The 24,389-nt window shown below is 50.5% G+C and overlaps 4 protein-coding genes across 4 annotated transcripts in view; 3 read left to right on the top strand and 1 right to left on the bottom strand.

Moving 5' to 3' along the window:
- Nucleotides 1–635: 635 nt before the first annotated feature.
- CHPF2 (chondroitin polymerizing factor 2) lies at nt 636–4,668 on the bottom strand. The gene is made up of 4 exons (XM_030007750.2): nt 4,255–4,668; nt 3,015–3,579; nt 2,402–2,584; nt 636–2,116 (listed from the first exon to the last, which is right to left on the bottom strand). The coding sequence occupies exons 1-4, from the start codon at nt 4,527–4,529 to the stop codon at nt 854–856; spliced, it is 2,286 nt and encodes a 761-aa protein (XP_029863610.1). The 5' UTR covers nt 4,530–4,668; the 3' UTR covers nt 636–853.
- Nucleotides 4,669–5,211: 543 nt separating this feature from the next.
- On the top strand, nt 5,212–16,229 carry ABCF2 (ATP binding cassette subfamily F member 2). The gene is made up of 15 exons (XM_030007751.2): nt 5,212–5,334; nt 5,623–5,791; nt 8,160–8,372; nt 9,306–9,488; nt 9,821–9,992; nt 10,147–10,242; nt 11,366–11,468; nt 11,560–11,655; nt 11,763–11,882; nt 12,441–12,530; nt 12,766–12,876; nt 13,137–13,199; nt 13,670–13,798; nt 14,641–14,844; nt 15,618–16,229. The coding sequence occupies exons 2-15, from the start codon at nt 5,638–5,640 to the stop codon at nt 15,753–15,755; spliced, it is 1,872 nt and encodes a 623-aa protein (XP_029863611.1). The 5' UTR covers nt 5,212–5,334; nt 5,623–5,637; the 3' UTR covers nt 15,756–16,229.
- Nucleotides 16,230–16,330: 101 nt separating this feature from the next.
- On the top strand, nt 16,331–21,346 carry LOC115338842 (late histone H2B.L4). Its single transcript, XM_030007755.2, has 2 exons — nt 16,331–20,377; nt 21,074–21,346. Exons 1-2 carry the CDS (start codon nt 20,258–20,260, stop codon nt 21,308–21,310), a joined length of 357 nt encoding a protein of 118 aa, XP_029863615.1. The 5' UTR covers nt 16,331–20,257; the 3' UTR covers nt 21,311–21,346.
- Nucleotides 21,347–21,583: 237 nt separating this feature from the next.
- The window catches only part of ASB10 (ankyrin repeat and SOCS box containing 10), a 30,161-nt gene continuing 27,355 nt past the window's right edge, over nt 21,584–24,389 (top strand). Inside the window, exon 1 of the mRNA XM_030007754.2 lies at nt 21,584–22,596. Coding sequence (XP_029863614.1) covers nt 22,549–22,596 — 48 coding nt within the window. The 5' untranslated portion in view covers nt 21,584–22,548. The remainder of the gene's footprint in view (nt 22,597–24,389) is intronic.

Genomic DNA, 24,389 nt, shown 5'->3' with positions numbered 1-24,389 from the left:
GTTGCACAGGCTCACCACTTTAACAGGTGCAGGACTTACCCGGTAATGAAATTGAAGCTGACGTGTTAAATCTGCTAGCCCTGCCATCTGCACATCTGTGATAGGAAGTGATATATCTGTTATTATCCCTGAAAATACTTTGCTCAATCTGCAGAACTGAAAGGTAGTTGTTGGGGACCTTCAGACAGTTCCTGGTTGCTCTCTAGGGCATACAGCAACCCTGTGTCATACCATGGTGCTCAGCCCAACCGAAGCAAGCTTGGTGCATGTCAAGGGGAATTTCCTGCTCCTTCACCTTCCCAGATTACACAAAAATCAACGTTCTGCAGTTGTAGAGGAGCCAAATGTAGTGAAATGAAAGTGCACTGAATAGCTTTGTCCAACAGCAAACTGGACAAGCTGTGTTTATGCCTCCTTGCAAAATGAATGCATGAAGACACAAACACACAGCAGGGTCCAACAAAAGCACTGAGAATAGCATAGTCGAGGTAACTTTGTTCCAGTACATAGCTCATATTGACCCTCTCTCTGCACTGCTCAGCAGAATTGCGTGGCTTAAAGTAAGGTCGACTCTACAGCTTGTTTTAAATCCCTCATCCCAGACGCTATAAAGTTTACAAGTAACCACATGAGTCTGCCTGGAAAGAAACTTTTATTTATTTAAAAAACAAACAAACAAAAAACCCCACAGAAACAGCCTCTCTCCATAGCCCATGCCTGTGCCTCAAAGCAGGGCTGGGAAAGTCTTCCTCCTCCCTTGACCTCACATGCCCTTCACCCATGGCAAGGCTGGGAAGGGGATGGAAAGTGCCAAGTGTTAAGGTGCTGAGAAGCTCTTGATGTTTCTAGTCTCTCAAGTGCTGTTGGCCTGTTCCTGCTCAAAGAGGGCCATGGCTAAATGTGAGCGGGATGCGAGTCCTTCCAAGTTACTAAGCACACAGCGGTGGTATAACTCCTCACTAAGCCGGGGATTGCAGCTCCTCAGTGCGTACTTTTGCACTAACCCTGGCTCCACAGCCCTAAATAGGTGCAGACCAGAATAGTGGAGGAAGACATCAAATACCTCCATGCTCTCCAGCACCTCATCTCGGTCTAGGATATCAGCTGCTAGCTTGGTACGTGCCGTCATATAGTCAGAGTTATAAAAGCAGGCCTCAGCAAAGGAGTATCTGTCAAAATGCCCATCCCTCAGGAAGTCAGTGCTGGAGGATGCAGTCTGCTCACCACGGTACACAAGTGCAGGGTTGAACTCTTGGAAATGCACTGGGAAAAAGACCTGCCAATTGCTGATGGTATTCATGCGGCAGCGGTTCAGGAACTCCATGTTGATTTCTGTCCAGACACTGGCCAAGAAGAATAGTGTATCCACAGGGTGCTTCTTTGAGACTATATCCATGAGTTTCACTTGCGATGGCACCTCAGTTTTAACACTAATCCAGGGGATTTTAACTTCCGCATAGCGCTTCTCCAGCTCTCCTACCATGGCTTTGACTCCAGCAAAAACATCCACCTGACTGACTCGCTGGGCATCATAGGGATGGTAGATGAAAAGCAAAGTCAGCAAGGCATTATCATGCGTGTCCAGTGTGTTCATAGCAAACATATCCAGGAAGTTTGCCACAAAATCCAAGTCCTGTACTGTCAAGGGAAGCACCAGTTGCACCCGTGTGGCCTCTGTCACATATGGCATGGGAATAATTTCCACCTTACTTAAGGGCCGCACCAAGCTCACTCGTTTGGCCAGAATGTGACTGTGGCCCTTTTGGGTCACTGCCTCCAGCAGTAGGTCCAACGTATACTCCATGCCCCGTGTTGGGTCAAAACGCCGATAGCCATTCAGCAACTGCCGCTTGCTGAAGCGGAGCAGAGGCTGGTAGCGGCTGTTAAGTTGCTCAAGTGCGGACTCAATGATTTCACTGACATCTGCTTTGCCAGCTCCAGAGAGCTCACACTTGGGGGAGCCGTCAGGACAGGAGAAGAGGTGCTGTTCAGTGAAGTAGTCCCAGCTGATTACCTCAAAACGTGACTTTGGAAGAAATGGGGCATTAATGCCCACAGGCCACGTCAAGCCTGCCTCACCTGCAGGGGTCAGTGACGTCAGGTTCCTGATCTGCATCTGTGCAAAGAGAGAACGCACACTGATCCCCACCACTTTCTCAAAGAGGTCCAGTCCATCTCCCACCCAGGCCTGCCTCACCACCTAGAACTGTATCTCAGTCGTATCACACCAGCAGTTTTGGATAACGTGGTGTCAGAAGTGCTACTTCTGAGATGCAGGACTATAGCCTGCGTCTGGCTGATCGCCACCTACAAACAGAATCAATAATCTTCCTTCACCCTGTTGAAAGAAGAGGAAACCTGTTTGGTCGAGGAGTTTTTGCAAATATCCCTCACCACATACCTGGAGGTCCTGGATCTCCTGGTAGGCTCTGTCCAGCTGGATCCTGCTGAAGTGCTTATGCAGCCGGTACATCAGAGTCACGTCAGAAACAGGGTGCACAGCAAGAGCTGCTTGGAACTCCTCTTCTTCCTCCTTCTCCGGCTCAGTATTTTTGGCCAATTCATAGGTGTGATAATGCTGGCCCTGAAGTGGACAAGAGCCAGAAAGACTGGCACGAAACTCGAGTTCACCAAGAAGCCCTCCCTCACCCCAGACATGCATTTGTCCCTCTTTCCATGCTGACTGCAGTGCCCAGAGATGAAAATATAAGAGTTGTGTCGTCCCCCCAACACTACATGCCCACTTGCTTGCTGGCACCGATGTGCCCTTTACCTGACCTCCAAAAACCTGTGGATCAGCTGAAAATTAAATGCTGTATGTGCTCTCTCGCCCAATGTCTCAGCTTTGATTATGGGCCTCTCCCCGATGCTGCCACACCACACAGCCCTTTTCTCCTCTGTAACTCACAGCAGAGGCTCACAGAAAAGCCCCTCTGCTATGCCGCAGGGAACTAGTAAGAGCATGGGTTCATTCGGGCTTAGCTGACACAAAACTCCGAGATGAGAGGTAGTACCTGGAGCTGGGAAACACAAGTGATGCCAAGGAAATCGATGATGCAACGTCCCAGCCACTCATCTGGCCGCACGCTGAGGATCTCATTGCGACAGCTGTCCAGGTGCGGATGGAGCTTAAGCAGCAGGCTGCGGGAGATCAGGTAGCCAAAGCCACCATGACAGTAGCGGGCCTGCTCATCTCCCCCAATAAACTCCTCCGCTCGTCCCAGGTAGACATCTTGGTTAATACTTAGGTGCGTCACCAGAGCCTTGACCTGTTCAGCCTGGGCATAGGTGTCATCTTGCATGATGTAGAACCAGTCATAGTCAGAACCAAAATGCTGATGGATATAGTGCATGGTCTCGTACATGAGCCAAATGGGACGCTCATCACCATGGGCCACCAGCACCATGCCATGAGGCACCTTGGCACTGCGCAACCCCGTAAAGTACAGCAGGCGTGTGAAGTGATGGGCTACTGTCTTGTTCACTGCCACTGCCAACGTATTCAGGGTAGCCTTGGAGGTCAGCACAGCGACAAACAGTCTCTCATGGAATCCCAATTCTGTCTGGATATAGCGAGTTCTGTAAAGGAAGGACATACCTATGTGACAAACAGCTAGGTGACAAAAATCAAAGGATTAAGGTAACTTGGGATACGTCTTTATCTGCTGGAGTCTACCAATGGTGAAACAGTTAAGCCTAAAAGTAGAGCTTTAAGAGAAGACTCACTAGTAAAAACCCCATTTTGCAAAATCTTTGCTTCCTTCAAGGAAGCCACAATCTCACATAATTTCTCCGAGCTAGGAAACTGTGCTAGCATAAGTAAAAAAAAAACAAACAACAAAAAAACCACAAACAAAACCCAGAACTAACCACTTGCAAGTTACATACATTATTATTATTATTAACTGCTCAAAATTTTCCTTATGAATGGACTGGTCAAAAAAGTTTTGAAGAATAATTTAACATGTTCTATTAGACATGAGTAATAAAAGAAGAAACGTTCTCAATCTTCTTGGGCGTTTTTGTTGCCTTTTTTTTTTTTTTAATTAACAACTTAGATACGTCTCTTGCACCCCTTTAAGGTAACAATCTTAGCCATTCCCTTGTTGCATCATGCTACTGCTACGCAAGGCATTTCAAAGAGCATACTCCACCTTGAACCTGTTAACACGCAGGAAGATTTAGAACCCCAAATACCATCCGCATGTGACTGCTTTCCTCGAAGGAAGGCCTGGCCAAAAGAACAGGTTTTACCTGAGCACTTTTTTGTAAGGCTTGTTGGGGTCTCTGTAGTACGGAACAATCCTAGGCCTGAAGTCCTCGTGGCCGGGGCCCGGCCTTCCATCTGCTGCCTCCAGACGCGCTCCGCCGGCTAGGGGCCCGGGCCGGCCGGCCGCCCCCAGGCACCGGTCCTCGCCTCCGCTCTGGCTCCAGGAGGCGCGCAGCAGGCTCAGGCTGCAGCCAAGGGAGAGGCCCAGAACGAGCGGCAGCACGGGCCGCAGCGCAGCCAGCAGCGCAGCCAGGCGCATGGCGGCGCTGGGGCCAGCGGGGCCCCGCCGGGGCGACGTCCAGCCGCGGGGCGGTCCGGTCCGGTCCGGGCGGGCGGCGGCGGGCCCGCTACGTGCGGGGCGGGCTCACGGGGCCGCTCCGGCGCTCGGGGAGCCGGCGGCCGCGGGGCATCGCCGGCGCGGGGCGCTCGGGCGGCACGGGGCGGGCGGCGGCGGGCCCAGCGGGGGCAGCGGGCGGGTGGGAGCGCGGCAGCCCCCGCGGGGCCGCGCACCGGCCCCCAGCGCCGGCCCGCGCGGGTCAGCGGCCCCGCGGCTCTCTCACCTGCAGGCCGGCGGCAGGGCCGGGGGCGGCGCGGAGCTCCGTGCCGGGAGCGCGGGGGGAGGCAGCGGCTCCCGCCCGGCCGCGCTGCCGCCGCTGCCACCTCAGCCGCCTCATCGCCACCCTCGCACGCTTCCGCTTCCCCTTTCCCCTCTATGGCGCCCCGGCGGCCGCTCTACCCCGGTGGCGCCGCCGCCTCTATGGTACCGCCAGCCACCGCCCCCTGCCCGCGGCGGCCGCGGGGTGCGCCGGGGGTGGGGCCTGGGGCCGGTGCTGGCGGGAGCGGCGCGGCGCGGTGCACGCCGGGACGCGCAGTGCCCGGGAGCCGGCGGCGCGCTCCGGCCCGGCCGGCGGCGGGGCCCGCGGACTCCCCTTCCCAGAGCAGCGCGGCCGCCCGGCGGCCGGTGACGCTTCGCGCTCCGATTGGTCGCTGTTCCGGGAGGGGTGGGGCGTGCGCACGCGGTAGCAGCTGTCCTGTTGCGACAGAAGGAAAGCGCGGACCAGCCGGTGCGGGCCGGGCGGGCGGCGCAGGCTGGGCCTGGCGGCGCGGCGCGGCGGGGTGGGGGGGGTAGGAGGAAGAGGAGGAGGCGGAGGAGGAGGAGGAGGCCGAGGCCGGACTGGGTCGGGTGGCGCGGCGCGGGCGGGCGGGCGGGCAGCCCTCGGCTGGGCCCGTCGGCGCCGCGTGCTCCGGGCCGGCGCGGGCGGTTCGCGGGGCCGCCGAGGCGGGGAACGGGGGCGGGGCGGGCCGGATCGGCGCGGCGCGGCCTAACGGCGCCTGTCGCACCCCCGCCGCAGCCCCTCCGCCGCGCCATGCCTTCGGACCTGGCCAAGAAGAAGGCGGCCAAGAAGAAGGAGGCGGCCAAGGCCCGGCAGCGGCCGCGCCGCGCCCCGGAGGAGAACGGCGATGCCGGGACGGAGCCGCAGGAGGTCCGGCCCCCGGAGGCCAACGGAACGTCGCTGCCAGGTGAGAGGCGGCCCCGCCGGAACGCCGGTCCCGCTGCGCCGGCGGGTGCCTGGCTTGTGTCCCTGTGCCCCTGCTTGCCCTCAGTGGGGGTCGGCCCGGCGGCCCCGTGCGTGCCGGTGCTGGGAGCGTCCAGGCAGGGCTGTTCGTGGGCAGGGCTGTACGCATTCGGTGGCGCCTATGGCCCAGTAAACTGGGACGCCTGTTCCTCTTCAGCTGAAATAGCCCGTGGGCATGGGCTTGCGCTGAGCCGGACCGGCTGCAGCGTCTGCCACGAGGGCCATGCTCTCTCCTTGCAGCCAGCAGGACACCGACAGAAATGTGTCGTGGCTCCCCTTAAACTGGGCAGGTGAAGGACTCCCCAGGCCCCCGCTTGAGGCTTGCGGGGTAAAGGCGAAGGGTGCTGATGGTGTCTTTTCCCTCTCAGGCAGATACTGTCCCGATCTGCTGGTACTTGATGCCCAGACCCGTTTGGGTTTTTTTCTTTTGGTTGGGTTTTTTTCCTGCTGCAGGAACCACTCTAGTGGCTGAATAGTCACTCTAGTGACTGTTCTTACCGATGCTGCTACGGCCCTCTTTTCATCTGTTTTTTGGAGACAGAGCTGGTTTGCAGAAACTAAGAGCCCGGCTATCTTAACAAAAGAGACTTTGTCAACAAAGAGCTGTTGACCTCCCTAAAGGAAATACGCAAGGTGAAGCTTACAGAGAGAGAGATGTTCTTTTTTGTCCTTACTTTAGCCCACCTGGTAACCAGCAGGCTGTTGGGCACACAAGTTTTTTCAGGCTCAGCCCCCAGCGCATCGTTTTAAGAGGCACTCGGTGCGTGACAGAGAGACGCCGGGAGGCCAGAGGCAGGGCGGTCGGGAGGGCGAGGCGAAGGGGCCGGTCTCCCCAGGACCCCGCTCTTTGCCAGCGCCCCCCGTGGTCCCCAGGCACGCTCCGAGTTGCTGGCGGCACCTGCGCCTGGCGGCTGGGCCCGGGACCCAGGCGGGACCCAGCCGCTGCCTGAACGCGACGCTGGCCGGGTCACCGCAGGCTGGCGCAGGCGGCTCGGCCGTCCGCCGCGGCGGGGCGACCCCGGGCCCCGGCCCGCAGCGGCGCCGCCGGCTCCGGGCGGGGACTCGGCGCCCGCCCGGAGCCGGCAGCGGCCAATCGCCGCCCGCTCCCGTGGCTCCTTGGCATGCCGCCTCCCTATTGGCGAGGCCTGGGGAAGCCGCTGCGGGGCCGGGCCTCGGGCTGTCGGCGCCCCGCCTCCGGGACCGGGCCGAGGCGGGCAGGGCGCTGCGCCGGGCCGCGGCGAGCGGCGCTGCCGGAGGGGGAGGCGCGGGCTGGGCAGGCGCCGCTGGCTCGGTCTGCTGACGAGCGAGGTGCTGAGCCGACGTTGGGAGTGCAGGGGAGGCTGGTAAACCGGTGCCGACATCAGGGCGCGGGTGATGCGGGTCGGTCCCTGCCTGTTCCTTACTGGCAGTTCCCTGTGAAATAATTACACATCCAGGACAAAACTGCCTCGCCCCGCTTTTCACTCATCTGGTTTGCTTGTGTATGTGACTGGTCCGCTTGCACTGCCCGTGCTTTCAAAGGGGGTCCTGCGTCAGTGCGGCTGACATTTTTTGCTCCTTCTTGGCTAAGGCACGTTTGCCTTGGTGGCAATAGTGATTTTGCCAGGAGTGCTAGACATTGATAGCCGGGGTGGTATCCCTCATTGGCCCGAACAATCTGAACACCAGGTCTCTGCTCTGAGCAGCTGGAGTATTGCTGAGATCCTGAATGCCATTTTCTTCTTCAAATGGCAGTGTCTCACCAAGGGGTGAAAATTGGACTCTAACTCAGGGCTGCAACAGAAGATCAGCGTGACGGAAAAGATTTGCTTATGCTGTAGGAGGAAAGGAAGAGGGGGGCAGGCATATAGACATATTAGCTTCTCAGAAAAACGGTAGGGCCTATTCCAATGCTGCTGCTTCTTTCATCCTCTCAGCTTTCCCTTCATTTCTTTTCTAGCCAAGTTTTCTTCTGGCCATCCCTTTGCTTAAGCTTGCAAGCAATACTTTGTAAGTTCTCTTCCCACCCCTGTCCTTCCTGCAGTGAGGGTTAGTCCCATCATACTCAGATAACAGGCTGGCTGTTCTTGCTGCTTACTTAGTTCTAATGGTCATATTTTATTTAGAGAGCAGGTGGAAGTTCCTGTTAGACCAGATATATCCGTCTGCTAAGCTGAAAAGCTGAGTGTCATTGCATCTGGGCCTCTGCAATATTTCTGTAAAAATGGGGACGTGGGAGTTGTTTTCACGGTCCTCAGCCTATTGGTACAGGGGTTTATGGCTTCCCTTGTATTTGTAAATCAGTAACACTTCTGGTCTGTCTCTGCATATAGAGGTGGATGCTCTTACAAAGGAGCTGGAGGACTTTGAATTAAAGAAAGCTGCTGCCCGTGCTGTGACAGGAGTGCTGGCCTCCCATCCCAACAGCACTGATGTGCACATCATTAACCTCTCGCTGACCTTCCACGGCCAGGAGCTGCTGAGTGATACAAAACTCGAGCTGAACTCCGGGAGGCGCTACGGCTTGATTGGACTCAATGGGATTGGTAAGCTGTGGGGCACCATGACGTGGGCTTCTTGGGGCTCGGTGAAGATTCCGTGCTGCTGAGCAGCTGGACAGATGCAGGTGGTAAATGCTGGAAACCAGAAAGAAGGCTGTTAGACAGACGTGGCTGGGACACGGCAGTTTCTGTTCTCCCAACTCCCCACCCAGGAAGAGGAATTGCTAGGATTCCTGGTAGAAGTATGAGATTGCATTGTGGCTTTAGACTGTGCATTGGAACTTGTTTCTGTGGAGAGCTGGGTGAGATGTCTAGGATCTGTGAATCTGTCTGATTCCTGTTTGCAGGATTTGTTTAGCAGTGTCAATAAACCCAATTCTGATGCTATTGGTCAAAGAACTTGCACAGCATGGAGGAGTAGGGAGTGTGTGGTTTGGCCTGAATGGGAAAAAAACTGTACAGTCACTGGAGAACGTGATGCTCTACATGGAGAGATGCAGGATGCGGATGTAATTGAAGAAGAGCTAGTAAGAGTGACCAGCTGGTTTAACTTTCAGGAAAACACTTAGGTTCTCTAGTGATGAGTGCATTACTTTCCTCTATGTTAGAAGTCTTTAGAGTCAGGGGTCCTGGTAACAGATGTCAGACCTGGTTAGACAGCAGGAAGTATACAGCCGAGATAAAGTTCCCTAAATCGGGGCAAGGGCTGAACTGCAGTGGTTTCCAAAGAGCTTCTTTGTGTCTCAATCCTGTCCTTGGCATGGTGAGCCTTAGCTGGGAGGGAGCCTGGCACAGTGAGGCAGTAGGCTCTGCTGTGTCTCTAATTCTTCTGGCCTCTTGGGCAAGAAATTCCCAAGGATTTTCTGGGGTGGGAAAGGGAGGGAATCAATGGGATCTGACTGCATCTCATCCATTTCTCTTTGACATTGTATCTCACTGAATCCAACAAGTAATTGTGGAATGTCTGTCTGCACACAGGGAAATCCATGCTTTTGTCAGCTATTGGGAAACGAGAAGTGCCCATCCCAGAGCATATTGACATCTATCACCTGACCCGAGAGATGCCTCCCAGTGACAAGACCCCTTTACAGTGTGTGATGGAAGTGGATACAGAGAGGGCCATGTTAGAACGAGAGGCGGAACGTCTGGCTCATGAAGATGGTAAAGCTTCTTGGAGTCCCTGTGGACAAGGGACATTTCCTCCATTTCCCTCCCCACCGAAGAAAAGGTGTTACTTGGGTTCCTTGGCAGAGTTTTTACATGTTACGGTACCTCTTTCCCCCAGCTGCCCTGTACTAGTTGAAAAGTCCTGTGGGATTACACTTCTTTGGATGAAATTATTCCATGCAGCTTCTTAAGAAGTGTCTCAGGCTTGGGAATGGAGGGGGCTGAATAGTGGTAAAGCAGATGGACTATGAGTTTTCCCAGCTGTATAGAGGTGCAGCTGAGAGCCCTTTATTGGTAGAAGTGCTGACAGGCAGGCTCTCTTTCAGCGGAGTGTGAGAAACTCTTGGAGTTATATGAACGTCTGGAGGAGCTGGATGCTGACAAGGCAGAAGCACGGGCCTCACGTATCCTTCACGGCTTGGGGTTCACGCCAGCCATGCAGAGGAAGAAGCTGAAGGACTTTAGTGGTGGCTGGCGAATGAGGGTGGCTCTTGCTAGGTGAGTGCTATACTCCCTGGTGCCTCCTGGGAGAATGCCTGCCTGCTCCTGACTCTGCAGCACCGTGTACACAGTTCTAAGAACTCAGAGCAGAGCTGAGAGGCTTTGGGTTACCTTCATTTACCCTACACTGTCATCTCCGCTCTCCTTTCAGAGCCCTCTTCATTCGGCCTTTCATGCTGCTGCTAGATGAGCCCACAAACCACCTTGACCTGGATGCCTGTGTGTGGTTGGAGGAAGAGCTGAAAACGTAAGCATGAAAGAGTTTGCTGCTTCTATGGGTTGTGCTTTTCTGCTGGAACATCTTGTCAGCACATGAGCAAGTGCTACAGGAATAACTGTCTATAGTTCTTGTGGCTACATAACTATATTGCAGTATCAGTGACACCTTCTTGTGCTTGCTGCTACACGTGTCTACAGAAGGGTTCTTGAAGCAAGGGTAATGAATTCAAGACAAGCCCCTGTCTCTCCCTCACTGAAGAAATGAGAAATGCTAGTTTGTACTCCTTGGTTAAAGCTACTTCCTTGAAAGCCAGGAGCAGCCCTGGCAGCCTGTGTACCAGCGCTGTGTGCTGTACCAGTAGTGTGAGCTTTCCAGACCTGGCTTCCAGCTCGTCTTTCTGCATATTGTTCCTCTGTTTTCACAGAACTGTAGTATCTGAGTGTGTCAGTTTCATCTTGTTCTAGTATGTTGGGTGACTTTTTCATAAACAAAGGTAAAATGTTAAGGCTTAAGGCAAAAAGCTTAGGAATAGTTAGGAAGCTTAGGTTATCTGGGTTATGCATTAAAAGGACTGTATTGTGAGCATGGCTTTTCATTTGCAGAGGTTTTTTCCATCAGCTTTGTCAGCTGAACCTTCTGCATGCTTGCTTTAGAAGTCAGATGTTGTAGGAAAGTAATGTGAACCTCTCCCTTTCAGGGAGGCTTTAACCAGTCATCTTACAGATTAGGAGCAGAGCCAGGCATAGTGTACCTAACAGATGGTGGTCTGTACCAAGGTGAAAGTAAGCAGCAAAGGTTGAAACTTCTTAGAAGTGTGATGCCAGTGGAGTCAGTTGCAGACTAGTAGCACTAGTCATCTACCAAATGGGTAGCCAGCTCTTGACTCTTTGTGAAGATGGGTGAAGACTGTCTTGTGGTGAAGAGTGTTTTAACACAATGAAAGGTGTTCGCAGTATTTGCTTACTGCAGCTGATTGTAGCTGCTTTACTCCAAATTTCCCAAAGCATCTCCAAGGCTGTTATCTTTCTGTTCTTAATCTGATTATAGGCAAGAGAGACCTGGTGCATGTAAATCCTTTGTCATCATCAGGGCCAACGAGCAAGAATTCTTCTCCTAGCTTAGTCTCTAATAACTTAATGTGGTGCCACAGGTTCAAGCGGATCCTTGTGCTGATATCCCACTCCCAGGACTTCTTGAATGGTGTCTGCACTAACATAATCCACATGCACAACCGCAAACTGAAGTACTACACGGTGAGTAAGTGGTGCCCTGTCAAAAATTGCAATTGTCAAAACCAGGAGCTGTTCTCTGGGGCATGTCTGATATTCTATGGTCTCTTTCTAGGGGAATTATGATCAGTATGTAAAGACTCGCTTGGAACTAGAAGAAAATCAAATGAAGCGATTCCACTGGGAGCAAGATCAGATTGCCCATATGAAGGTATCTGCCTAGCTGCATGAACGTCTTTCTACCCATGCAGGTGGGCATCCCTGCACCTCCTCAACCTTGTTATCATGGCTTTTGGCTAACTCTGTGTTTTGTTGCAGAACTACATTGCACGATTTGGTCATGGTAGTGCGAAGCTGGCCAGGCAAGCTCAGAGCAAGGAGAAGACCCTTCAAAAAATGATGGCTTCTGGCTTGACAGAGAGAGTTGTGAATGATAAGGTAGGATTAGACGTGAGATTGCATCTAGAGATCTAGTATCGGAAACATGGGCTAGATAAGTAGAATGATCTTTAGCTGACAGCAGGAATGGGTGACGCAGCTGGGAGCAGGAATGGTATACCCTTCCTGATGCTAAGGATGACTGTACTGAAGATAGCATAATGCCGAAGAGTGGAAAGAGGAGTAGTAAGTTTCTAGGGGAGAGAAGGGGATTTGTCATATCAATAAGGCTATTTTGCAGACACAGAAATCAGAAATGAATGTTTAAGGGTTGGAGAAGATGGGGGACAATGCTCAGAGCAAATCCTACTTGTTTGAAGAGTATAAGCCCACGTTTGCTTCAAGGGGAAAGAAATAGGGACTCATTAGCCAGCAGATGAGCTTGCAAGCAACTAATCAGAATAAATCTGTGAGTGAGTTGCTAGAGGGGCTCATAAAAAGTTGCAGTCTGGTGCCTTGGTCTACAGATGATGTTTGTAGTGAGGCATGGTTATACCAGAATAACTGGGTTGTCTTGTGCTCCAGGGTGTCTAACAAGTGGATATTCTGTGTTAACAGACTTTGTCATTCTATTTCCCACCCTGTGGGAAAATCCCCCCTCCTGTCATCATGGTGCAGAATGTCAGCTTCAAATACACCAAGGATGGGGTGAGTATGGGGAATGTGCATGGGTTGTACAGAGATTACTTGTATCCCTGCCTTGTTTGGGAATGTGAGCCTTTTGGCTAAGCTTTCTGATCAGTCTGCAGCATATGACTAGTGGATCAAACTCCTTGGCAGTGTTAATGCTGAGTCTGTTGAGAACAGAGCATTACAGGTGCAGCACGGAGGTTCTGGGTAGTAGTGGAAAGGCATAATGAGTCATGATTTTTGTGGTTTGCAGCCATGGATCTATAATAACCTGGAGTTTGGGATTGACCTGGATACCCGTGTAGCTCTTGTTGGACCCAATGGAGCCGGAAAGTCAACACTGCTGAAACTGCTCACAGGAGAGGTATGGTCCCTACATTGTCTACCCTGTTCTGGACCTTTATTCTTGGGGTAGTTTTCAATGAAGCTGCACTTATTTGCCAGAGCACCCCAGTCAGGCCTTGGAAATCCTAAGGTCTTGCTGCAATATAGGGCTTTTTCTCTCGTATTATCTGTTCAGGCTGCTTCCTCTGTGCCAGAGTGGAGATGGCTGGATTCTCTATTTCTGGCATAGGGCGAAAGGAGGAATTTTCCTGGTGAAATGTTTTTATCTTCCCTTTCTAGCTTCTGCCCACAGATGGGATGATTCGCAAGCACTCGCATGTGAAGATCGGTAGATACCACCAGGTACTCCCTACAACAGCCACCTGGGACATGAAATACTGAGGAAATTGCTGTCAGGAATGAGGAATCTTGCCCCTCTTATTTCTGCTTCTAAGGCCCCTCCCACTGCTGCCCTTCTGTGCCTGGAGATGGGGGAAGGAACTGTTCTGTTGGCTGAACAGGCTCTAGCAAATGTTCTTACCCTGAAAAGAGGCTTGCTGTCGTCCTTTCTGTTTAGCCTCTCACCTTTTACAGGAGAGATGGTTGCCTTGTGCTTGGTGGTGGACAAGTCTGCTATTCTGAAGCAGCACTCCTGCTCCTGAAATGGAGACTCCTTCCATAATAGTTCAGCACAGTGGCTGTACTGTGTGTGGGGTTATTGGCTCTTGTGTTCTGCTGCTCAGCTGGCACCAGAGGGGTATAAGGGGGGAAGTACTTTTGGTCGTGGAGCGGATGGCCGGCACAGCCTGAACGTGAGTTTTCTTCTCTGTCAGCACTTGCAAGAGCAGTTGGACTTAGACCTCTCACCCCTGGAGTACATGCTGAAATGCTACCCAGAGATCAAGGAGAAGGAGGAGATGAGGAAAATCATTGGCAGATATGGTCTGACAGGGAAGCAGCAGGTGAGTATGAGCTGTTGAGATTTGCTTTTTGCTCAGTAGGGAAGTAGAGCTGCTGCATTTTCTGTTGCTCTACTGATATCTGACAGTGTGATGCAGTATGCAGCATGGCACACCACAGCATCAAAATGCTTTTTCTATCTCTGCCTTTGAAATTGGAGAAAAAATAACTTATGGCTCATAGGAACTTTCTTTGCATTGCAGCAATATGTGGGCTGGAATGGGTTACCTCCTCAGAATCTGGGTGAAGAGAAGACAAGTTGTGGCATAGTGCTAGAATCGAGCATATTTTAATTGTAACTTGAACTAGTTTTCTTATCTCTTATTTCTGAGATGAATACCAGGCAGAAATGCTAGAACACATTCTCAGCTGGGAGTAGGGACCACTAGGTTCAAACAAGAGGATAGGATCACACTAGAGGTGCTCTAAGTCCAAACATGACATGCTCCTGTATGTCATACATCACATGTATGACAGGAGTTATCCTCATCACTGCAGTTCAATGTTGATTTTTACGTTGTTCTTCCCCATTTGTCACTTCAGAAGTTGAGAGTAGTTTTATAGTTGTGTCAGGATGCAACGAACACTAGTCAGATGTCAATTAACTATCCCTTGGAACCTTTAACACAAGCTGGGTCTTGCCATGGACACTCCTTCAGAAGCCCCCGGAATTCCCTTGTTCTGCTGGTGAGAGAAGCTTAGTCTAGCTTTAAGACTGACTAAACTTTGTCCTCTTGTGTCATGTAGCTACTGGAATCACAGCGTGAGATCTGAATATTTTGTGGTCAGGGTGGCAGTCTGCAAGCTTCCCTGCAGAGCTGCAAACAGTGTCTGTGTTTGTCAGGTGAGCCCCATTAGGAACCTCTCTGATGGGCAGAAGTGCCGTGTGTGCTTTGCGTGGCTGGCCTGGCAGAATCCTCACATGCTTTTCCTGGATGAGCCCACCAACCACTTGGACATAGAAACAATAGATGCTCTGGCAGATGCTATCAATGAATTTGAAGGAGGAATGATGCTTGTCAGCCATGACTTCAGACTCATCCAACAGGTAAGAAAAGTAGTGAATGTTGTCAGCACCTTTCTAACACTTTAAGTAATTAAAACAAGGTGTTTTCAACTGACTGACTCTTACTCGTCCCAAAAAGATGTGTGAGTGGAAAAAAATCACTGGACATGATTCTCTTGCCATGTTCATGTGAAAGAATTACTGAGCTAGCCGAGGAAAACATTATGTACTTGAAAGAAAAAAAAATAAAACAACCCAAAACCTAGAAGTGAAGAATAAGTTAAATGGAAATCATGACACATTCCGGAGGCCTTAACTAGATTTTATTTTTTTTTTTTTTAAATGATACTGGAGTAGTTCTAGTGCAGTTTTTTATCACTCAGTCTGCACAGCTGAAGGAAATTGCACCACGTACACACAAATGTCAAGTGCTGCTTTATCTGCTATAGCTTTGTCTGCAAGTTGAGGTATAATTTTATTTTTCAGTGTGTTATATCCAAGTAGTTCAGGTCAAGAACTACTTTTTTATTCAATTCCCAATTTAGCAGGAAAGGCTTTCCATCTTAGTTCATGAACAAAAAAAGAAATGTTGAGGGGTCAAGGATTTTTAGTTCTAAAATCTTCTATAAATTATGCAGAAAACACCAGGTGAGGTATTTCACTGCAGATATTTTTCTTAGGTAGTTGAAGTGTGAAAGTTATTAAACTCTTTTCTTACCAGACGTCAGAGAGTAGATTTTGGTTAATTTTATAATTTTGGTAAAATTATAAAATGCTGTACTGTAAACCTTTCCTCCTTGTGTGCTCGCTTTCAGGTTGCACAGGAGATCTGGGTCTGTGAGAAGCAGACAATCACAAAGTGGCAAGGCGACATCCTCGCCTACAAGGAACATCTCAAGTCAAAGCTGGTGGATGAGGATCCACAGCTCACCAAAAAGACCCACAATGTGTGAGCTCTAGAGCAGTCGGTCAGGTGCTCTCTGTGGAGACTGACAGTGGCCAATGTGACTCACCCATCTGCCGACTGGAATGGGACTCTGCTGCTATCTCTGGCTGTGTTCTAGGATTGCTGCAATACTGCTTCCCCTTGACTTGCCTTGCACCTCTGTATCTGGACAGATCTCTTCTCTCCTGATCTGGCTACGTTTGGGCAACAATTTCCATATTTAGATGATGTCCCATCTGAGCCAGGCCTTGAAATCTAATGGTCTGGGGTCATGGCAGTGGCAGTTAGGGTGTCTGAGCTGCAGTGATACAGAAGTGGAGACCCCAGCCCAGCTTCTCCCGCCTCTTCCTTCCCAATTTCTGCTTCAGTTTAGATACTTCACTTCAAACTCCTCTGGCCTTGGTTTGTTTTTAACTATTATTTAACAGTGTAATTAACAGATCTGCCTGAGAATCCATCAGTCAATAAAGAGGGAAGAACAGTCTTGTCTCGTTTTGTGAGCCATAGTGGTCATTAGGGCATGCTGGGGCAAATCAGCCTAGTGCTGAGCTTTGAGTAAGGATGCAGAGCCCTTTCTTCTGGGGTGAAGGTTCATTTCTTCAGTAGCACCAAAGTTATGACCAGAACTTGTGGGATGCATGAAGTGGTGAGTACTGAGCTCTGGAGGTACAGAGCAGTGAGGAGGATCCTCACGCCTGGGAAACCTGCTAATCGAGAGTGAGCACTGGGTTTTCCAGTTAGTGACAGAAGGGGGAGCAAGCCACACATGCCTTATTTGTTGTTGACCGATACAACTTGAAAGGGTTCTGAAGACTGGAAGTTAGAGACAGAATGTAGATCTATGAAATACCAATGTGTGTTCTCTACAACAGAGTGGCTTAGGTGTATGCTTTTTCCTTCACCTTGAATTGTATGGGTCTAATAATGAGACTCAATATTTTAGGATTTTTGGACTCTGTATTAATTATTTGTTCCTTGAGGTTTAACTAAACAAGACTAATCAACTGAAGTTAGTTTAACTTTTTTTTTGTTCTTAATAACAAATTTTTAGAAAAGCTGGTGTTTAAACCTCACCCTGTGCCACAGAAACTTGAACGAAATACATTTTTCATGTATTTTTAAAACAAAAGGTACTAAAGAGAAAGGTAGCAAATCAAACCAAATAGCTTCTTGTGATCGTGAGTTATTATTTTAATTACTTCTGACACATGAGAATGGCTGCACTGGTCATGTGAAAGGTTCTTGTAGCCCAGTAACCTGTTCCAACAGTACATGTTGACAGGCAAATTGAAAAATAGGACAAATACGTAGTACTCATACTCTCTTGCAGTACTTTCTCAGGTGCTGACCTTCTGTGGGTCTGACTTTTTGAGTAGACTATTTCCTTGGGTTTTTTTTTTTTTCCAAAGGGACCATCTAAGTTGTGACTGCTGCTACAGAAGCACTGCATATCATCAATAGGACAAATGTCACAATGGGAGCTGCTTCCAGTAGATAGTTCAGAACATTCAGGTTTTTCAGTGTTTTTAGCAGTGATCTGAGAGGGGAAAAAAAAAAAGGAAGTCTTTTCCGCAAAAATAATGCAGATGAGTGTAAATGCTGTTCAAGTTAGTTCTGCAGAAAAGTCTAGATTGCATTGAAAAGTCACTTAAATGAATATCTCACAGTGTAGTACTCAGAAGTTAACAGACAGTAACAGAGTAAAAGCAACCCACAGATAAGTAATTACTGTAAAGGCTGGTGTCACAGAAGTTGGAACAAGAATAGATGAATGCATGTCTGTTCATTCTGCTCTCTAGGTTTTAAAAAGATGTTGGTGAGTTGGAAAGGGTTGCAAAGTAGCTACGAGAATGGTGAGGTCAAGAAGTCCTGCTTGAGGCTAGAGCTGTTCATTCTTCTCTTCCTTACCCTTAGCAAAGATTTGGCAACAACTCTTATCACTACATTTCAGATCTGCGTAGTTGAGAGCCATGGTGGCAATAATAAATGCAGGATATAATCTTACACTGAGTTCTTTGAGAATGGTAAATCCCAAGAAGGGCATGGGAACATTGGGATGACAGCCAGGATGATAAACAGTAGTTGGAGAATTCTTGTAGCTGATGTAGCGGAGAGCTGTTTTAGCTGTCTGCTGCTGTGAAATGAGAGGAACTCAGTTGCAGACAGGTCTCCGATTTAGCAAACAAGGACCACAGGTACACACACGTTCAAAGCAAAAGTAGCTGTAACTGCACTGGAGGTCACAGTTAGTAGGCCAGGACTTGTAAAATGGAATATAAAGACATGCTTTATCGGTCTGGTATTTCAGCCTTGATTTAAACCTGTTCTGTGGTCACAGTTTGTTAGACTGCACTTGAAGCAGCTGTGGCAGGCTTATGTCCTGGAGTACCGATTTCTGAGAGAGACAGCCACTAGCTGGGGCAGTGGCATTTTGAACTATTTCAGCTAGGGCTTTTCTGGTCATGCACAAAAGCAAAACTGTATCTAGGTAAATTATGAGAAATGCTTGTTAGTTGCTGGGATGGTCATTTCTCTGAAAGAAGTGCCCTAGAGCCTCTACACCATTACTCTTGCTCGTAGTATACAAGCTCTAACACTGCTACAGCCAGAAGTGGTAGATACTACATCAAGTGCAGGGTTGTGGGATTCCCTTGTCTTTGTTGTGCATTGATCCATACACCACAAAAATAGCACAAGGATGAGTCAAGTCCAGCATACAGCTTCCGGAATGGACAGCCTCTAGCATATGCAGTCTAGGGAAGCAGATGGTAATTCCCCAAATCTGGGAATTCAAATTTGACTATACTGCTCAGTGGATGAGCTTCTGCCTTTGCTATATATAATTGCTCCCTGTGCTTAATGCTGAGTGACCAGTCACTGCTCCTTGTCCACCAAAGGGCTTCCTTCTAACTAAACATTTTGTCAGAAAAACAAGCTGCATGTGTATAACTGCTGGTGCCAGACACAGCTGCAGCTGTGGAGAGATACAACGGCTAACAGCTCCTTTAGCATGAAAGCACCTTTGTGTGCTATGACCAGTGGAAAAGGTAAACAGTTCCAGTTCCAGTGAATGGCCTCCCCGAACACACAGATCTCAGCTCTTTACAGCTCTGTAAATCAGTGGGTGGGTGAAAAGTACATCAGAGGGGGAAGCCCCATGCTGCTGCTTCTCAATGTGTGGCCTCTTACAAAACAGAAGTGGTGATATTGCCTGCTACTTACTCCCAGTAGGAGTCATCCACTGACATCCCTTGATGTTAGGTATCACGGAATATGCCACTCCTGTTCCCAGAAGGATCCCACTACCCCATATCGTTAATGCCCAAGCCCATTCCCCTTCACAAATGCGCCGATGTGACAATTCCAGCATGTCCCACCTGACCACTAATGTTTCAGTTCTTGGGTACAAGAAGCCCTTCTGGGTTTGTCACTGTGGCGTTTATTTGCACTAGGTGTGGGTGATCAGGTGCCTCCCCATGAGGACAGGCCTAGAATAAAACTAAATTCAGTGAAACGCTATTGGCTATACAAGCACTGGCAGAGTGACTGATGAGCAGGTCTGCCAAACTCAGTCCTTGGAAGATGTGATTTGCTAAGGATACACAGGTATAACGTGTGCCCCTGAGCAGGAGACAGTGGGCAGCACAGAGATACCAGTGTTCCCTCCTCCAAAGATACATACTAGTATTACTCTTCTATGAAGTATCTGCTGTGGTGCCTGCTGAGAGAAAGGCTTCCTTTTCTATCTAAAGGACAAAAAACTTTTTCTATTTTGTTCACTTCTCTAGTGTGTTGCTACACATTTTTTTTCCTGGCTTAGCTTAATTCCTGCATCGTAATTACCATCACTACTATGACCACTGATTTCCAAGAGAGATCAAATACATACTCAGGGTGTCAGCCCTCCCCTCTTGCTACCTCCCTTCTGTCCTTTGAGGCCCTGTTGCGTGTAGCAGGCAGGACTCCCAAGAGCAGGCTAGCTGAGCTAGTGGGAGGAATACCAGCTGTTGGGATGTTTACAATAATGCTATCATTCAGTCACTAGGCTGATGTTCCCTCCAGTTACTGAATCTCCACTGACTGTGTTACCTGTTCCATAGCACACAAGTGGTTCCACCCATTCGATTCTAGAAGCAATGCCTTGAGTACTCTGATTTACACCCTTCCACCAAAGCAGGAACCCTCCTTGCACCAAAACCCTGGATGGACCTGGGACACTTCTGCCCCATGTGAATGAGGTGCTGCTGCTCTTGCCCACCTCTTTGCCCATGTTACCCTCAAACTTTTTCTCAGGTCTGAAAGTCTAATTGAATCAGTGACTTCCAAGCTCCTCTCAGGTCAGCTGCCCTTCACTTAGTGCAAAGTGGAATCATCAGTCACAGATGTGTATTCATCCTGCTCCTTGGGGGCTGCACCTGAGACAGGTGAGGTACTGCTGCCTTTGCTATATAACCAGCCCCAGGGCACCTACTGGTTGCTCTGTTGGAGCTTGCTCTGTTGGAGCTTGAAATGAGTGCAGAAGCTGGGAAGAAGCGTGGTCGTACTCCTGCCTCTGGGGACAGGAAGTCTAGGAGGAAGCCTAAGAGAAAGGAAACCTATTCAGTCTATATCTACAAAGTACTGAAGCAGGTGAGTAAATGTTTCTTTTCTGCTAGAAACCGCTTCGTATGTAAAGTTACTTTTGCTCATTGCATGTTAACCTTATAAAGAGGAAGGAAGGAAAATCTGCTTTTTAGTGAGAAGAAAAAAAAAGAGTGAGTGGGTACAGGAGAGCCCCAGCTGAGTCTCAAAAGTAGGTGGGTGTTCATGGGGTAGGAGGCAAGAGACGGATCTAGGTGGGAAAGGGTTTCCTAGAGAGATTAAGCTCCAGTGCATGGCTCTGCTTAAAGAAATAATTGAGCAGAAGTCAACAGGGCAGGAACAGCTGCTGCTGGCCCTATGAGTAACTGCTAAAATCTTTCTGGTAACTTCTGCTGGGAGATGAGCAAAGGAATTGTGAGAGGTGGGGTGGCCACGAGTTGTCTAGGCCTCAGTCATCTGCATGAGCCTGTAGGCAGGACTTGGAGCATGTGGGCATTTCCACCCCTTGCAGGCTTGTTTTCCATAGGAGATTGTGCAGAGGCTCCTGCCAGCCCCATCCCAAAGCCACGGTAGTGTCATGGGGGCCGCTCTTCGGTCTAATGCAGCTTGCAGGCAACTCGAGACCCTCAGGGTGGCAACCATGGGTCCCTTTGGGGTTGGATCGCCCTGTCTGGGGCAGCGAGGGGGGGGCCCGTTCCCTCCGAGGTGACGGACGCGTGAGAGTGCTTCGTAACCATCCGGCAGGTGCACCCAGACACCGGCATCTCCTCGAAGGCCATGAGCATCATGAACTCCTTCGTCAACGATATCTTCGAGCGGCTGGCCTCGGAGGCCTCGCGCCTGGCCCAGTACAACCGCCGCTCCACCATCACCAGCCGCGAGGTGCAGACGGCCGTGAGGCTCCTGCTGCCCGGCGAGCTGGCCAAGCACGCCGTCTCCGAGGGCACCAAGGCCGTCACCAAGTACACCAGCAGCAAGTGACCGGCCCGGGCCCCAATAAAGTCCCGCTGCACTGGCCGCGCCCCGTCTGTCATGGCGCCACCGGGGGGAGGGCCGGCGCCGGCGCCGTGCGGACGGCGCGGTTACCCTGGCGACGGGCGCGCCCTGGCGTGCGCGGAGGCCTCGGCCGCTCAGGCCGTGCCGGGGCGGACGGGCGGTCTGCGGGCCTGGGCGCCGAGCCGCCGCTCCTCGAGGCCCGGGCCGCGCCGAGCTGGCGGCCGGGCGCCCTGTCGCTGAGCGCCCTGCAGGCGCCGGCCCCGCGGGGCTACGCCGCGTCCCGGGGAGCGCTGCTGGGTCGAGCGCCCGCCTGTCGGCGCGGACTGCCGCGGGGCCCGGCCCGGCGCGCCGGGACCTCTCCGCCGGGGGCGGCCGCCTCCAGCGCGACCCGGGGCGAGGTGGCGGGTCGTCTCCGCCGCGGGCGGGCGCTGGGCTCCGCGGGAGCGAGCGCGGCGGCGGAGGGGGGGGTTGTCCCGCGGAGCTGGGCCGGAGCTTTCAGCCGGGGCGGGAGGCGCGGGGAGGCTCCTGCTCCCGTCCTGCCCGTCACTCTCTCCCGCCGCTGACTCGGTGCGGAGCGGCCGCTGCCTTCGCCTGCGCGGCTGCGGTGGGAGGGGGTGCCCGGGCGGCGACTGCCGGTGCGGGCGCGGGGAGGAGAACGGGAAGGACGGCTCTCCTCGCGGGCGGTGGTGGCGTCTCCAGCCCGGGAGAGGAGCTGGGAGCTGCCGTCGGTGAGAGGAGGCTTAGCGCGGGGGTCCTGCGGGAAGCGGTCGGGTGTTTCCTGAGGGGGACGCGTGCGAACTGCCAGCCCGACCTTGAGCGGGAAGGGTGCGGGTGTCCGCGAAGGTGAAGCGTGCTTTTGGCGCTGGCGGAGCTTTCAACCGCCCACGGGTGTGTGGGATGGGTTTTAACTAGCGATCCAGGAGGAGGCTGGAGCCCAAACCTGTCAGTTTGTCACAGAGTACTGGCTGAATTTCCTTCCGCGTGCTCCTCTAAGGAAGTTGCGGGGGAACCTCAGTGTGGGGAGCGCAAGCTGGAAGCTTGATACAAACTGGTGAAGTTGTTGTGGTGCCTAAATATTCTGCGGTCTTCCAGTACAACCTTTTGCAGCTCCAACGAGTTACCTGTAGTCTTGCCCCTTTAGATTGAATAAAGATGAACTAGCCACTGGACTTTGAAGCTGGTTGCTATTAAGGTCTTGTCCTCATCGTAAGCACGATGAGCAGATGGAAAACTTTTGTGTTAATGATGTCACACTTCAAAGGAGGAAAACTGTAAGTAAAGTTTTCTCTCAAATTAGCTTCAAGAAGGCGGGGGGCAAGATAAAATATTAAGTTTTCTGAAGCCTTTTCAGATGCTTGTAGAGTTGGGACCTGTTGATGAAGGGAGCTCAAAGTTGAACTGAAAAATCAAACCTGGTTTAGAGAAAGCTGCAACTGGGATGTTGCAGGGTGGCGTAATGAAAATGTAGGATAGATGGTAAGTGGAAAATACTTGCCAACGGTAGGCATAAAGGTAGTTAAAAGGATGTGCAGGTAGTGGAGAAATGAATGCAAGATTCTACGTGTAAAGAACAACAAAAAAATCTTGGAATGGCAAAGTACACAGTAAATACAGAAATACCATCTGTTTCTAATAAACTTTTTTCTATTTGATTAAACAAAGTTGTTATTAAAACAGAAAAAGCTACTTCCTTGTTCATTTTTAGGTTAAAAAAAAAAAAAAAAAGCTGTTAAACAGCAGCTAGATGGGGCGACTGCTTCAAGGTCAGTATGTCCATAACTTTTACCTGGGTTTTGAAAAAATGGGCTGGAGTTTTCTGGTCTGCTGGCATTTAAGAAAAAAACAAAACCAAACTGGAGTAGCAGGAAATTGTAAGTAAAGGATCAAAAACATAGCACTGTACCAGCTACTGGAAAGACAATTAACTCCATCCCAGCTGAAACCAGGACAGAGGAAACGTGTTGCTCTGGAAAAGGAGGATAGCATCATTAGGTCTGGGTCAGTTAGCCTAGAATTGATTCCAGGCAAAATAAAAGAAACCTGCTCTAAGACTTGCTTGATAATAAATTAAGGGGTTGGAACGTAAGTAATTGAAGTGGTTTATGTAGAGTATATCTTATTTTACCAAATCACAGGCTTGATTGATAACGTCACAGACTTGTCACTTATAATTTTTAGAAAGATTCGCTTTGGCTTTAGTTAGCTCTATTTGTCAACTGTGGAGCACTCAATAGCAGGTTGATTTCTCTGAGCTACCCAGTTCTCGGCAAGTTGTTAACAGGGATCATAAATGGAGACTTTCCTTCCTGTGCAGTCCTGCAGGAGTTGCTATTCAGTCTTATGCAACTAAAAAAGCAAAACCTCCTGTTGGCTGCCTGCAAATAAATGTATAAAAACACAGATAATGTCTTTAATCTTTGCATCACAAATTGTGAGGCAGTTTGAACTGTGGCCATCTGGGTTGTTTGGTAGGACTGGATGAACAGCTGCCTTTGAAAACAACTAAATACAATTAGGAGCAGAGACTGCAGGGTATACTTGTGGAAAGCTAGGGTCATTCTGGGAAGCAGAGCGGGCTCTTCCACAGTTCTCCAGAGTCTTTACTTCAGTTTTCAGGTTCCTGAGTGCTAAAAGCTTGTGTTGTCTGAGTTTCCTGCTGTTATTCCTCAAGTGCTTCCTTACTGTGCTGGGCCTCTTCGCACCAGCTCAGGTTTATCAGCATGCTGTTTATCAGTTTGTACTAGTCGGAGTGGAGACTAAATCCCTCTGTGTCAGTGGGGTGCAGTTAGCAGTGGGTAGAAGGTTTTTCTTATGTTTATAAACTGTTTTCAAAGGCTTTTTGGCTTTTCTGGTGGGTTGTTGGGTTTTGGCTTTTTTGTTTGGGGTTTTTTTTTCCTTCTGGTGAAAAATTTTTCCCTTTCAGGTAGGGGAGGAAGAAACAGTGCAAAAGGAGATGGCCTGGCAGGAGAAACAAAGGGTATTTTCCTTCTAGGACTTGTGGACATATCTCTTCTTGTTTCCAGTAGCTTTGAAGAGACAACTTTGTCCTGCAGGGCTATAAACT

Source organism: Aquila chrysaetos, chromosome 3 (genome assembly GCF_900496995.4).
Source record: "Aquila chrysaetos chrysaetos chromosome 3, bAquChr1.4, whole genome shotgun sequence".
Classification (NCBI taxonomy): Eukaryota; Metazoa; Chordata; class Aves; order Accipitriformes; family Accipitridae; genus Aquila; species Aquila chrysaetos.
This window is presented reverse-complemented; position numbering and strand designations above follow the sequence as displayed.

Coding starts and splice junctions, on each gene's coding strand:
- CHPF2 (XM_030007750.2), bottom strand. CDS start 4,529: ATGCGCCTGGCTGCGCTGCTGGCTGCGCTGCGGCCCGTGCTGCCGCTC. Junction 3,580..4,254: donor CCTTACAAAAAAGTGCTCAG/GTAAAACCTGTT, acceptor CTTCCTTTACAG/AACTCGCTATATCCAGACAG. Junction 2,585..3,014: donor CTTGTGTTTCCCAGCTCCAG/GTACTACCTCTC, acceptor TGTCCACTTCAG/GGCCAGCATTATCACACCTA.
- ABCF2 (XM_030007751.2), top strand. CDS start 5,638: ATGCCTTCGGACCTGGCCAAGAAGAAGGCGGCCAAGAAGAAGGAGGCG. Junction 5,792..8,159: donor CAACGGAACGTCGCTGCCAG/GTGAGAGGCGGC, acceptor CTCTGCATATAG/AGGTGGATGCTCTTACAAAG. Junction 13,200..13,669: donor AGATCGGTAGATACCACCAG/GTACTCCCTACA, acceptor CTTCTCTGTCAG/CACTTGCAAGAGCAGTTGGA.
- LOC115338842 (XM_030007755.2), top strand. CDS start 20,258: ATGAGTGCAGAAGCTGGGAAGAAGCGTGGTCGTACTCCTGCCTCTGGG. Junction 20,378..21,073: donor TCTACAAAGTACTGAAGCAG/GTGAGTAAATGT, acceptor ACCATCCGGCAG/GTGCACCCAGACACCGGCAT.